We start from the raw sequence: 14,815 nt of genomic DNA on the forward strand, positions 1-14,815 counted from the left end.
ATAATAAACGGCTTATGGTTTAAACCTCTGCTAGTGGCTTTCTGTTAACTACAGCTGAAAGCAGTCCTGAATTTTTTAAAAAATTTTCTCTAACATGCTATGATCTTCCTGCCCAAACTCACTCCCTTTACAATATACTCTGCTTATGCTACATGCAACTAAGAGAGGACAGGATTATATTTCTCCTGCATAGTAAATAAAGACTAATTTAATTACAGTACCTCAACTATATGTCTCTATTAAAATGTCATCAGTAGGGAATAGGGGAAAAAAACACAATTTAGAATCATGTTTGTTCTTGATTATTGACTTAGATCCTTCCTTCCGCCATCTCAAATCCTTTCTGGAAATAAGTACCACATATATAACAAACTGATAAAGGAGATCTATTGGAACGAAACTCTCCGGTCTCCTGTTAGTAAAAAATAAAGTATTCAAATTTCCCTCTTGAATTTTCAGTTCCAAACCTGCCCCGGCCACTATTTTCATATACTGATGCCATAACCAAAGCTTAGAGACTTACCAGCATTGCACCAAACTCGTGGCATTGTTATTTTCTCCTACTGTAATTAAATACATGGGTTATAATAATTAAATCTAAATGTTGGTAAGACATAAAAAATGGCAGACTATCCAGTGCAGTTATTTAAAATAGTTATTTTAACTGTATTTTGATAGAACTCTCTCAAATATACGTTCAGCTCCAAGACTCCTGTTGTACCCATCTCTGTGCTTCTTCCAGTGTCCGGAACATGGGAGAACCCAGTTCACCCCCAGTCCTCTCTGCTCTCCAGTGCTTATCTCTCCACTTCCGTCCACAGCCCAGTTCTGCCTACAGCTATTCCCATGATCGGCAATGGCTATGCCACTCACTCTTCTTTCAGAATTCCTTTCTAACCTCATTTGTCTTCTGTCATCCCTCAGCTTCCTCAGGAAAGAAAGGTCAACAGCCTCCCTAGTTGGAAGGACAAATGACTGTGATGAGCACCCATCCTCTTAATTATGATACTGTCTCTTCTCTGCTCCCCCCACCCCAAAAAATGACCAAGTACTGCTGAGTTCGAGCCCAGACATGAGTATGAACGTATATTTGTATATGTACGTATATATGGGCTAATAGCTTTTCTAGTTTACAAAAAGAAAAACAGGAGAACAAATGCTCATTTTTTAAGTTGTAGAATGCTTTTACCGACTCCTCCCTTCCGTCTACCCTTTACCAACCACTTTCTGATGTTCTATGACCTTCCACCCATTATGGTCTCTGGGTCACATGGCTCATCCCACACAATAGCATACTCCCTTCTTCCTGACAAATTAATCAGTCAAGACGGAAACATTACTTAATTGCTATAGATGTCTATGTTAGACTCCTCTAAAAATATGATAGGACATGGTGCTAGTTTATATCAGCATTTTTTAAATTAATTAATTAATTTTTAAGAGACATCAAATATGAGTAGGGGAGGGGCACAGATGGAGAGAATCCCAAACAGACTCCACGCTGTCAGCACAGAGTCCCACGTGGGGCTCAATCTCATGAACCATGAGATCATGAACCAAAATCAAGAGCTGGACACTTAACCGAGTCACCCAGGCGCCCCTATATCAGCATTTTAAAAGGGTGATCCAGAGACTCTTGGGTGGGAGGCCCTTGGGACCCTTCTGGGGGATCCACAATGGCAAAATTATTTTTAGTAATACAAAGATGTAATCTGCCTTTTTTGCTCTCATTCTCTCATGAGTGTACAACAGTGAATCCAGAGGATATGTGGTGTGTGATGATAATGTATCATGCTGCCAACTAACAGATTCTTATGTTTTTTTTAATTTTCTAAGGTAGAAAGTTTAAGGCATAAATATGTACGTTTTCAGAAATTAACTGTGTTCTTAGTACTTCTATGCTCTCAGCAATAGCAATTTCTGCTAATATCTGCTATCATCTCCACAACTTCATTATCACCCAATGAATTCATCTCGTGTTTAAAGAAATTAAATGCTTTAGTCATTGACATGGTGAGCTCTTTAAAACCAAAAGATTTTTCATGTTAGAAATAAAAAAACTGGGCCGCCTGGGTGGCTCAGTCAGTTAAGCATCTGACTTTGGCTCAGGTCACGATCTCACAGTTCGTGGGTTCGAGCCCACAGCTGGGCTCTGTGCTGACAGCTCAGAGTCTGGAGACTGCTTCAGATTCTGTGTCTCCCTCTCTCTCTGTCCTTCGCCTGCTCATGATCTAGGTCTCTCAAAAATAAACATAAAAAAATGTTTTAAGAAATAAAAAGACCACCGAAGCATTATACAAAGTAAATAACCATACTGCACTGGTTGGTATGGTTAACACTGCTGAATGTTGGATGAAAAATTAGTAAAAGAAATCACAGCAGTGCCACTTAAAAAAATGATGCAGTATCTCATCAAATTAAAGATTTTGTTGCAAACATGAATTACAAGTTAATATCTTGCCTTAAGGACGGTACTTATGCTTTGTAAGTGGACAGATCCGTAGATGTGGGTGGACTTACTGTTTTGTTTTCACTTTCTAGTATCCATGCCAACTAATCATCGAAGAAGGTCTTCTTTCATGTGAATGGTTGGCAACGAACATAAATGCTGTTGAATTACTCCAAGTATTAAATAATGTTTTGAGTCTCATGATTTATCTTGAAAAAACCATGTTGATATCTGCTCTAATGGTACAAAAGCAAAGGTGGGCAAAACTGCTGGTGCTTTAGCATAAATCAAGGCAGAAGTACAGAACTATACGAGTAATAATTATATCCTTCACTACATCAATCATTTTTTTAAAAAGTCGGTTTCACTTCACAATGTCCTTGCCAAAACAGTCAGAGTTATTATTTTTGTTGCATCTGACTCCTGAGAACTTGGTCTTTTTAATATTGTGTGACGAAATGGTAAGTATACAAGAAACACTTCTGCTGCATACCTACTACAACAGCTGCCTTAAGGAAAAGCATTTATGCAATTGTTTGAGTTGGGAGCTAAACCATGATTTTTTCATAGAATACCATTTTTGCTTAAAAGAATGAGTGGCAGACAATGGCTAATCAGACTGAGGTATGCGGCAGATATTTTCTCTAACATGAATAAAGTGAGCCTGACACTTCAAGGAAAAAACTGACAATATCTGTTGACAATGATAAAATTTGAGCTTTCAAGATAAAATAAGAATTTTTGAAAACCTGAACTTGACAGCAAAATCTTGACCACTTCCTAATACTGAAAGACTTTTTTGATGAGAATAATGGACATATAAAAGAATGTGATTTAGGGGCGCCTGGGTGTCTCAGTCGGTTGAGCATCCGACTTCAGCTCAGGTCATGATCTCACACTCCATGCGTTCGAGCCCCGTGTCAGGCTCTGTGCTGACAGCTCAGAGCCTGGAGCCCACTTCAGATTGTGTGTCTCCCCCTCTCTCTGCCCCTCCCCGATCATGCTCTGTCTCTGTGCCAAAAATAAATAAAAACATAAAAAAAAAAAAAGAATGTGATTTGTTAAATACCGTGTAATCAAATATGTCAACATCTGAAAGATCCGCATAACTCAGTAAACCATTATTTTTCAAATCACCAACACGTGATGTTTCAAAATCACATACAAGTCAAAGATCCATCCAAAGTTCAAGGACAGACCAACAAAATTTTAATGTTACAGAGTATAAAAAATTCACTCATATGGTTTCATATTCAATATTGCAACTAACTTAAGAATCTACCACTTGTTGGGACACCTGGGTGGCTCAGTTGGTTAAGCGTCTGACTCTTGATTTCAGCTCAGGTCATGATATCACGGTTCTTGAGTTTGAGCCCCGCATTGGGCTCCAAGCTGACTGTGGAGCCTGCTTGGGATTCTCTCTCTCTCTGCCCCCAAGAAGCAAGAGAGAGAGAAAGAGAGAGAGAAAGAGAGAACTAGAGGAGAGAGAGAGAGAAAGAAAGAAAAAGAGGAAGAGAAGGAGAAAAAAGGAGAGAGAAGAGGGAGAGAATGAATAAAAGACAGAACGTACAACTTGTTGAGTTTTGATGTGACAAAGGATATCCACAATTACATGAAAAGATATTAAAATAGCCCACCCTTTTTTCAACTATATATCTGTATATTGAGGGTTTTCCTCACATAATTCAAACCGAACACTGTACTGCAACAGATTGGATCTAAAAGCAGTTATGGAAATCCAACTGTCTATTAAACAACACAGGTAGGGGCACCTGGGTGGCTCAACTGGTTGGGCATCGACTTTGGCTTAGGTCATGGTCTCATGGGTTCGTGAGTTCAGGCCCCGTGTCCGGCTCTATGCTGGCAGCTCAGAGCCTGGAGCCTGTTTTAGATTCTGTGTCTCCCTCTCTGCCCCTCCCCTGCTCATGCTCTGTCTCTCTCAAAAATAAATAAACATTAAAAAAAAAAAAAGATCTTTTAATAAAATTAAAAACATAAACAACATAGTAAAGCAAGTGGAAAAATGTAAATTCATACTTTTCACTATACTTTTTGTTTTGGAAGATCTTTTCATTAACCTTTAATAAGTTTGTCATTTTTAATTTTTTGTTAACATTTACTTACTTTTGAGAGACAGAGCATGAGTGGCAGAGGGACAGAGAAAGAGGAAGACACAGATTCCAAAGCAGGCTCCAGGCTCTGAGCTGTCAGCAGAGAGCCTGATGCGCAGCTCGAACAACCGAACCATGAGATCATGGCCCGAAGTCAGACGCTTAACCAACTGAGCCACCCAGGAGCCCCTAATGAGTTTGTTATTTTTAAATGAGTAAACATTTTAAACATTTCTTGATTTAAAATATGTTGACTATTGATACGGTCCACATGAACAAAAGATCTTTGGGGTCCTCGATAATTTTTAAGGCGTACAAGATGTCCTGACACCACAACGTTTGAAAACCACTGGTTTATAACACCACAAAAAAGAACACTTACAAGAATGTGTATATAAAAAAAGAAGCACCTGAAAATGAATCAGAAGATCTCGGCTCCAGGGCTAGCACCACTTCTTACTTGTTTTGGGATCTGGATAAATTACTTAGTCTAAGATCTTAGCTTCCTCATCTGTAAAATGGATAACTCGTATCTTGTTCTGAGGATAAAAGACAAAATACGTCAAAGCAATTTATAAACTACAAGTATATCATTACAAGATCTCAAAGTTAAGAGTTTTAAAACACTTCTAAAAGGCAAATTTCTACAAAATTCTTCTTCTAAAAATTCATTACTAAAAGAACTTATAGAAAATGCAAAATGGAGATAATCAAAAAGTAGCTCAAATGTCCAACCACATAACTTTACTGTATTAAATTACTTCCTTTACAGTTATAATTGGCAATATATGTTTTAGCTATTATGGGCATTTCCAAATATACATAAAAATACAGAAAACAGTAACAAACCCCAATATACCCATCACCTAGCTTAAAAATTATCAAAAACTTGCCAATATTGTTTTACTTATTTCCCATTTGTGTGTGTTTGTGCCTGTCCTGAAGTTTTTAAAAAACGTGTATTAGACATCATTTCATTTTGCCTATAAAAACTTCCGTATGTACCTCTAACAGATGAGACTTTTTAAACATAACCACAATACTGTTAACATGGATAAAAACTTTATGGTTATAATTCTTAAATATCATCTAATACACACTCCATGTTCTAATTTCCTGATTGTCTCGAAACAAACAAACAGAACAGTGTTTTTAGTTGGTTCATATCAAAAGATCAGTTACCAGTTCATTTTCAAAAGAACCCTAGATTTTTAGCTAAAGCTAGGAAGGAAAAGAAAATAATACCATGCTTTATATACCATGTACAGTTTACAAAACAAAGTCAAGAACTATCTTCCTGAGAAATATGCCTCTCCCCCAACCAAACAACAAACAAAAATAACAAAAGAAACCCATGATAAGATAGGCCAGACTGGCAACACTTCAGTGTTCTGAGAAGTGACCAGAAGAGGACACAGCTTAGCAACTCAGGAAAAGAAGGAGTTGATAGGTGACAACCCCCCACACCCCCACCCCTACTGCTTTGGACAAGGTGAGGTGAGGTCAGCTGGCATCAGGCAAGCTGGAGGTGAGGTCAGGGTCCAGGTTCTAGAGTGAGTAGACTCCTCAAACAAGTCAGGTGCCCAAGGCTATAAGGCAACCCCCTGCAGGTTTCAACTCAAAGCTCAAAAAACAATGCTCTAAGCTAGAGGCATAATGATCAAAAATACCAGTTCTGAGAATTTATTCAATAAATATTTATCCAAAGACGACTCTACTAGGCACTATTTAGGACAGGAGCTGCAATACAAACAGTAAGTAGCATATACCTCTCTACACATGCCTATCCTCATGAATTTTAAGGGGAAGAATGGAAATGGTTTAGTAATTACCTTGCCATTTACCCTCACAATTTACAGTGCATCTTTTTTCTGTAAACTGCAGTCTGCCCCACTCCTCACCCAGTCACTAAGACAAATCTGAGTTCTGCTGTCCTCATACACACCACACACCCCTGGCATTTAGAGCTACAATTCTTCTCTAAATATTTAGTTTAGAAGGAAATCAAGGGAATGCTAAAGAATTTCCCACCTCCTCTGAAAACTTTTCTTTTCCACAGGCTCATCCCAAGTACGTCAGAATGTACTGTAGAAGCACACATAATATATGCTTAATATAAATCTTTTATCTTAATTTCAGCTATGTATATATATATATTTCTTTTTCAGTTTAAAACTACAGAAATGATGGAGAAAACGAAGGAACAAATTTCTTAAGGAAGGCTTGAGAAGTACTTCATAAATGTGTCCAAAATCATGAAATAGTCACTAAAAAAATTTCAGTGACACTATAAAGAACATCTTCTCAACAACAAAAGAAAACCCAAAGGTCAGATAACTACAATGAGTCCACACTTCTCCATTTCGGAACTGACATTTCACTCCAAGTTTCTCCTACTTGTAGAAAAACAGTATAAAGCTCCTAAGCTTAAGACAGTATTTTCAGCAAGACCCCTAACTCCCTTACAAACATTGAAGAAGACATAATTACGGACACAGAATACAACGCAGCCCAAAATAGCCACTGGAATCTTGGACTGTGTGGACAAGACCTGCAGAGGTGTCACCCTTTACCCTATTTCTCTTATCCGATCATTAAGATGAACAGTTTACTTCTACTGCCTGTACATCTTTGGTTTTCATACGTTCTCGAGAAGGTACCGTCAAAACAACCTGTCCTTGAAATTTAGCTTCGCTTTACAGCACGATTGCTACAGGAATAGTGTTTCTGACGGAGAATCTAAGCATACAGCCCAATATGTACATCATTACCCTAGGTAAGCTGTAAACAATCATACTAACATCACTGCAAAAACAGGAGGTTCTTGGCAAATGGTAGCAAAAGAACCGTAGGTAAATTGTTAATGAGTTAAAAACTCAAAGCCTGCATGCTTCAATCTAAAAAACGTTACGTAGGTTTCTTTAAAAAAAAAAAAAAATGGTTAAAGATAATGTGTAGACTTTTACACAAATTGGTTTGGACTGCAAATAAATACTAAAAAGTTGTATCATCAACATTCATCAGGATATCACACACAAAACAGGTTATTCACAGAATAAGTGGGACTGTAACTAGCCCTCTATAATTTCCTTGACCCTGCCCGTTATTATCTTCATTGGACATCAAAATTTGTCATCAGATTTTCCATGTAATGTTTACTTATTTACTGTCCCTCACTCTTCTCCCACTAGAATGTAAGGCCCCATAAGGACAAAAACTTTTCTTATTTTCCACTGTATGCCCAGTTCCTAGAACAGCGTCTAGCACATAGCAGAGGCTACAAATAAATTTGATGAAGAGATGGATGAATGACCTCCCCCACTTCCTTTCCTCCATACACATGTTAACCATCCTTTAAGGCCAAGGTCAAATTCTATTATCGCTATGAAGATTATCTTCCCATTACCTCCCCCAATGCCCCAATCTCTTTCTCCCTTACACCAAGAATTTGGCACTTCCCAGCTGTCTGATAACTGTGTATCATTTCATATATACGTAATTCCCTTACAAATTCTTATAATCCTCCTCCCCTTATTAAGGGCATGGATCCATGTCTCCAGCTTTTGGTATCCACCTCAGTATATGTAAACAGTATATCATTAATAAATGTTTTGATTGATTTATATCTGTAGTTAATCTAGAAATCAATTTAGTCAATAGTTTCAACTTTTTATAACCTATCTCTCCCTTTCTAATAACTTAATTGAAATTGCAGTGGGTCTCCATTTTAAATTTATATTTGGCAATTTCAAGTTCTAAATTCTCATTTAATTAGGACTTATGCTCATAATTTACTTTACCCATCCCTTCCCCCAAGATTAAATTTTTTATGTAATGAAACTCATGACTTTCTGGTGATACCTATAATGAGGTATCTCATCCCAATTAAGGAGGTGAAGTTTCATTACCTCCTTCTTGTTGCCTTGGTATTGAAGAGTTTTTTCCTTTATGCCTTTCTTCTTTCATGCCAAGATGTATCTCATCTCCTTCTTTACCGATCATACCCCTAGCAAGCTTTTATTATTTCTTTGTACCTGTTCTTAGTAATCTGCCTTAAATCCTTCTTTTTGAGTCACTTGTTTCCTCCAGTCATTTGATTAAATTTCAAACTCCCTTTCTCAGTGTTTGAGAACGGCCTCCTCTTAAAGCCAGCCAACCTTTATGAACTTCATCCCTTTACATAGCCAACCCTTGATCATCTGGACTAATGGAATGTATAAAAACATGAGATTATCCACAACACAAGAAAATCAAAAAAATTTGACATCTGGCTTTAGAATATATCATATGTGGCTTTGGGCAAGACTTTCTTAATTACATTTTTGCTTAAGACAATATTAGTAATATTTTCTTTTATGAAGGTGGATATGTGTCTTGGTTTTAAATTTTGGTGCAATTTTTAAAAAGCCAATCAAGCATCCACTGTGGTTTTTCCTATGAAGCCTTTTAACTAGTTTTTCCAATCTGTTGAAGTCTATCATAAAATCTGGTTTCTGTTTCCCCTGATTTATTTCCTCCCTTTTCTTGGGATTCTGATCCAAATCAACTTACTCTATATTAATTTACTTCTTCAATTTAAAGTAGTGTTTCCTTGAGAATGCAAAACATTTTAAAGATACGTTCAGTGAAATTTTTAATCAGTAACACAGGATAGAAAATTCCACTTTTTTTTTTTCTTTTTTTGATAATCTGGGAAAAGTTAGGTTTCTAGGATAAACTCCATGGTAGTTCTAGCAAATTATATTTAGAATATTGTGACTGGTTGAAAATAGGAAAACATTAATACTGGACAGCTATGTAAATCAGTTTCATCAATATATAATCCCATATACCAAAACCTCTATGGAATCAAATTCCGGATACAAGCATTTATAGAAAACAGCATCAACCCTGGCCCTTCTGACCCCAGCCTAAACTCTGCACCTATCTCAGACCTGATCTCAGCATCACTTCTACAAATAGTTTTAAAACGTGTAAGAAAAAGGAAAAGAACTAGGTTAACAGGATCTTCCCTCTGCCCCCTTTACAGTTACTGCCATTAAGTTTTTGGCCACAGAGACCCCTAATCCTCAATTTTTCATGACTATTTTTACTTTATAGCTATTCAATTATTTTACATGAGAATGTAGGGTTACAGTGCTTGAACCAACTTTCCTTCATACACTATTCATATTACCAGAATAAACCATTTTTAATTTTCCCCCACGTGGAACTTTGATAAGTATACATTATCTTACCCAAAAACCAACTCTTTGGGCTGGTGTTACTTAGTTCAAGTTTTCACATAGGATGTTCAGTGTTAACCACCGCCCCCCCCCCCCATTTTTTTTTTTAACAGCAACCTTCCACAACAGTCTTCAAACTCAGTGAATTCTACAACTTTGTTTTAAAAAACAAAAACCAAAAAAATTTTCACGGTCTCTCGTCACATTCTGATGAAAATACCTACCCAAAGCCACAAATTCCTAGTTTTTCAATTTATTTCTCCAGCTTGCTGTCATCACCAAATACAGAACTCCACAAATCTCAATTAACTACCGCCTCCCAAGCTGTGTGTCCACCAATATACAGGATTCTCAAGGAAAGGTAAATAATTAAAAATTAAGGAAAGGTAAACAATTAAAAATTAACTGGTAAGAATTCTTTTCTTCCTTTAAAAATTTACCTTAACTTTAAAAAGCGCTCTTCTTCATGGAATTTGAAATCGTATACATCCTTTGAGGAAACAGTTGTCACCTAAGTGCACTCTCAATCCGCCCCACAAAATGGGTGGCATAAAGAGGCATTTTTCTGACAGCCTACGTTCCCCAAATAGTAGTTAGAAGGTCTTTCATGGATGGTAAGTTTCTCACACACGTACATACACACACCGGAAAGAAAGAAAAGAAACATACCTGGTCATTTTCTAAACAGGTTTGATAGGTTTGGTTCACTTGTAAGAGCGGAGTATTTACCTATAATCTTTTAAAGCAGAAGTGGCAGCCAGAGCACTGGGTAAATAAAAACTTCAGAGAGTTTTAAAAACCCTGCATCTTAACTCACTTCCCCTCGGTTCAAGGGGACGGCACACCAAACCCCACGGCAAATGGGATTATGCAACAGGTTTTTCCTCTCCACTTTATTCATCGCAGGCTGGTGAGAGGTGTGCTTTCTCCAAAAAATCTGAAAACACCCAGGGCTTTAGGATCTTGGCAGCTGGCATTTAATCAACTCCTTTAGGATTTTGCAGTATCCATTCATTTTCAGATCTACTCGTATTTTCTCAATTACCGGGTTTTTGTTGGTTTGTTCTAGGAAATTAACCCATTATCTGAAAACTTCAGTTTTGCATATTTTTCTCCCGGGTGTTTTATTACCTGAAGCCATACATGATAAACAGACCCTCGGTTGCCCCCTTGGGCTTTCTTATTTCTCATGTTTTACGGCTAGTGTAAATAAAGAAGTCACGGGCGCGCCCCCAACACCGTGACTGGGGCCCCAGCGTGAAAACCGAGTTTTTGGTTGGTCGGTTTGGTTGGAGAACGCAGCACCGTCACCACCCAGGTGGCCTCGCTGCTTACACCAAAGGCGAATTTGGGATAATGGGAACAGTCAGGCCGGGGCCCCACTTGGCAGGCGTGTTGTGTAACAGTCGCGCCTGGAAGTGAGCAGCTTCGCCCGCGAAGGTACCGCGTCCCGCGGCGGCGGCGGCGGCTCCTCGCGGCGGGATCCGGCGGCCGGGCCCGCTCGCCCCGGCGCGGCCGGGGGGCGCACGGACCGAGACCCCGCGCCCGGCCGCCCGCCCCCTTCCCGCCCGGCCCGGCCCCCTACAAGGCCTACACCCCCGCTCAGACGCTCATGCAGCTCGGGGCCGCGGTCGCCCCCACCCCGCCTCCCGGAAAGGTGGCCCGGACGCCCGGGGAGGCAGAGCCCGCGGGGCTTAGAGCACGGCGCCCACACAGTCGGGGCGCGCCGAGGAGCGTCCATGCTGCCGGCGCGGGCGGGCGCCCCCAGAGCCCCGCGCCCTCCCGCCCGCCGGCCGGAGGCCACTTACTTTTGGGGCCGCCGACCTCCCGACTCCCTCCGGGGGAAATGAAAGTTGTCACGGCGTCTCCCCTCGGGCCCCCCTCGCCTGCCCGGCGTGCGAGGCGCCGCCGCGGAGCCGGGAGGGCGGCTGCGCTCCCGCTCGCGTCCGTCCCGTCGCGCTCTCCTCCTCCTCCTCTTCTTTTCACTATATTATCTTCTCCTTCTCTGAGGGGTGGGTGGGGGTGGGAAGCTTAGAAAGAGGGAAGACGTTTGCAACTTTTCTTCACTCTTTCTCTTCCACCACCACACCCCCCCCCCGTCAGCCTTGAAAAAACAATGTTGAAAGGGGTGAAGAACTTGGGGAGGTGAAGGTGGGGGGCCGCGTGGGGAAAGCGGAGGGGGGGAGGGAGAAGTGATAATAATCGTTTAAAAACTGATTAAAGCCCCCCAAACAGTGATACACAGACAGAGGGGGAAAGGCGGGGGGGTGGGGTGGGGGGTTGGGGGGAAAGAGAAAGAGTCGCTGGTCAGGAAACTTCAAGCGCGGATGAGGTCATTGGTTTAAAAATAAAGAGATGGCGTCACTTGAAACCAATCCCAGTGAATGAACTCAGCGGAGCCCCGGGGAAAGGAGGAGACAGGCGAGGGCAGGGCGGTGGGCGCCGGGCGGGGCCGCGCGCCCGCCCGCCCATCCCGCGGCCGCCCGGGTCCGCAGCGCGACTCCGCGCCTCGCTTCGGCCGCTCGGGGAGGGGTCGGGTCACGTTCCGTTCCGGAGTTCGGCGACTCACTGGCAGGTTCCGCAGGCGCCGCTGGGAGGAGCCGGGGCTGCCCGAGGAGGCGGCCCCCGCGGCCTCCTCCTTCCGCGCCCGCGCGCCCGCCAGCCCCGACCCCGGGCCGGGGGCTGCGCTCCAACAGGTATTTAAGCGTGTTCCTCCCCCCGCCCCCAACTTACCCCCGGAGGCCCAGAGCTTCTTCCTCCTGGTTGCGCTGTTTCCAGCTGCCTCACCAGCACGAAGAAACGCAAACAATGATTTGAGAGAATTACAATCACTCCTTCAAAAGTCTGATGAATCCCAAATGTAGGGCACTGCCGTCTCTTGTGAAAGAGAAGTTACAGGTACTTTAAGAAAAATCACTGTAGTGTGTTGTCAGGCATTCAGCCATCTACACGTGTTTGTCGTTTAAAGACCCCACATGACTGTTCCTCACATTCGTTATTTTACTTTGTTTATGTTTACTTGTTTACGTTTACAAATTTTAATGAGTGTGGGCAGCATAAAATTCTTTTCTAGCGTGTTTTCTACATCGGGCAGCGCCGAATCATTTTTAAATCAGACCGGAGGTTCACTGTCTCTTGAGAGGTGCAAGCCCCTGTTGATTTAACGCTACACATTTCGTGCATTTTTTTTTTTTTAATTTGGATTAATCAGAATAGCTCTCCTGTGAGATTACATTACACTCTTTGGAAAACTAGAGGAGACCTGAGGTGGTGACAAACCAGGATTTGGAATCAGTGAATAGGACAATCGGAGCTTTATTCTAGCGTTCTTTGAGCATTTGAGCATGAAGCTGCTTCTACTGAGAAGTACTCACGTGGATATCACATAACAAAGATGTGATTAACGACGGAAAAGCACACTGCGAGTGGACTGCTCCATGAGCCAGAATTTATGTGCAGGAATAATCTAGCTCCTAAAATATTCCATTTACAATGTGCTGGATTTGGGACATTGGTCCCTAAAGGCATCTTTGTTGTGGAATGTCCATTTGGACACTGCCTGAGGGACTTTTTTTTTTTTTAACTGGCCAAAAAACTGAGGCAGGTTTGGGGTGGGTTAGAAAGATCTCTGTACTGCTTTTCTGTATTTAAATCCTGCAACTAAAGTGCATTTGTTACTACTGATAATCATTTAAGGTTAGTATTGGGGTTAGCCTCTAGGAACCTCCAGCTCATCATTCAGAAGAGGAAAAGGAGCCTATCTGGAGATGGGAGACCGCTGAGCACTTGCGGCAGTCAATTAAGCCTGAAGGCCACAGATGCAGAGCCCACGTTCTTCTGCCTCTCTGCCTTTGACCTCTAAGACTTTTGCTGGGGGGGAAAGCAATCTCTCCCGCGGCGCCCCGGTCCTCTGGTGGCCAGGAGATGTTACTGCAGCTTTAGTGGGATTACCTATGTTCTTGAAGTAAACTTCCAACAATCTGCTAACCATAGACCTGTTCTTTTTAGAACAGCTTAGAAGGGGTAGTTTAAAAGGATCTGCATCTCAAATCTGCTTAGTTGGAGGAGTTGGAGTTTAGGGGAAGGAAGGAAAAGAGAGAATCCTTGTCCTATGATCTTGCCTAGTTGAAAGACTCAGCAAGAACATATGAAATACCCTTTACATACTGAAGCTCCAGCTTTGCTTTAACTGACACATCTTGAAACTTCTCCCCCCTTTTTCATATGCCTTCCATGTATTTGGTACTATAATGATAGCTATTATAGGGGCCTCCCCAATATATATTATCTAATCAGGAAAACAAGGCACAAGTTAAAACTAATTACAAACTAAATTAGTGATTGGGGGGCACATAATATTGGTTAAGAGTCCAGTGGAGGGGCTCCTGGGTGGCTCAGTCAGTTGAGCATCTGTCTCTTAATTTCTGCTCATATCATCATCCCAGGGTCGTGAGATCGAGTCCCATGTCTGGCACTCACCGTGGAGCCTGTTTAGGATTCTCTCTCTCCCTCTGCCCCACTCATGCTCTCATTCTCTCTCTCTCTCTCAAATAATTTTTTTTTAAGTCCAGCAGAAAAAAGGAGCAATGTATGTTGGGGCTGTTAGGGAAGGCAGCTTCTGAAGAGCTTTGACCTCATCCTTGAAGGATAGTTTAGATTTAGTTTAGGTTAAAAGGGCTCAGTGGAAAGACTCTTCTGTAGGGGAAATGGCACGAACAGAGACATGGAGGTGGTGGGATTAAGGTGTATTCAGGTGAGGGACGAGTAGACCCATCAGTAGTAGTAGAGATTGGTGTGTAGCAATTGGGCTAAGTTAAAGAGATTTAAAGGCACGTTATGAAGTACTTCAATGTTAGGATAAATAGCCTGTTATTAGTCCGACAGGTAACCCTGAACAAGTTTACTTTGCAAAAGAGCACATTTCTCCTTGTTCTACTAAAAGAGCTTCTGTAGATGCTAACAACAAACATGTGGAAGCAAATTAAAAACTACCGCTTATGATTGTTCCAAAGAATAGGAAACATTGGGGT

At 41.4% G+C, this 14,815-nt stretch overlaps 2 protein-coding genes across 6 annotated transcripts in view; one reads left to right on the plus strand and one right to left on the minus strand.

Annotated features, from left to right (window-relative positions):
* DUSP16 (dual specificity phosphatase 16) overlaps nucleotides 1-11,733 on the minus strand; it is an 87,415-nt gene extending 75,682 nt beyond the window's left edge. Inside the window, exons 1-3 of one of the 5 annotated variants that reach the window (XM_019834530.3) lie at nucleotides 10,226-10,428; nucleotides 10,010-10,135; nucleotides 4,971-5,099 (exon numbers count right to left, since the gene is read on the minus strand). The gene's annotated coding sequence lies outside the window, so the exon portion shown is untranslated. Of the gene's footprint in view, nucleotides 1-4,970; nucleotides 5,100-10,009; nucleotides 10,136-10,225; nucleotides 10,429-10,454; nucleotides 11,147-11,589 lie in introns of those variants that run through there. The other 4 variants (XM_023256788.2, XM_045061388.1, XM_045061389.1 and 1 more) reach the window with 4 other exon arrangements.
* Nucleotides 11,734-12,058: 325 nt separating this feature from the next.
* CREBL2 (cAMP responsive element binding protein like 2) overlaps nucleotides 12,059-14,815 on the plus strand; it is a 65,790-nt gene continuing 63,033 nt past the window's right edge. The window contains exon 1 of the mRNA XM_045061395.1: nucleotides 12,059-12,481. Coding sequence (XP_044917330.1) covers nucleotides 12,170-12,481 — 312 coding nt within the window. The 5' untranslated portion in view covers nucleotides 12,059-12,169. The remainder of the gene's footprint in view (nucleotides 12,482-14,815) is intronic.

This window comes from Felis catus, chromosome B4, assembly GCF_018350175.1.
Source record: "Felis catus isolate Fca126 chromosome B4, F.catus_Fca126_mat1.0, whole genome shotgun sequence".
NCBI lineage: Eukaryota > Metazoa > Chordata > Mammalia > Carnivora > Felidae > Felis > Felis catus.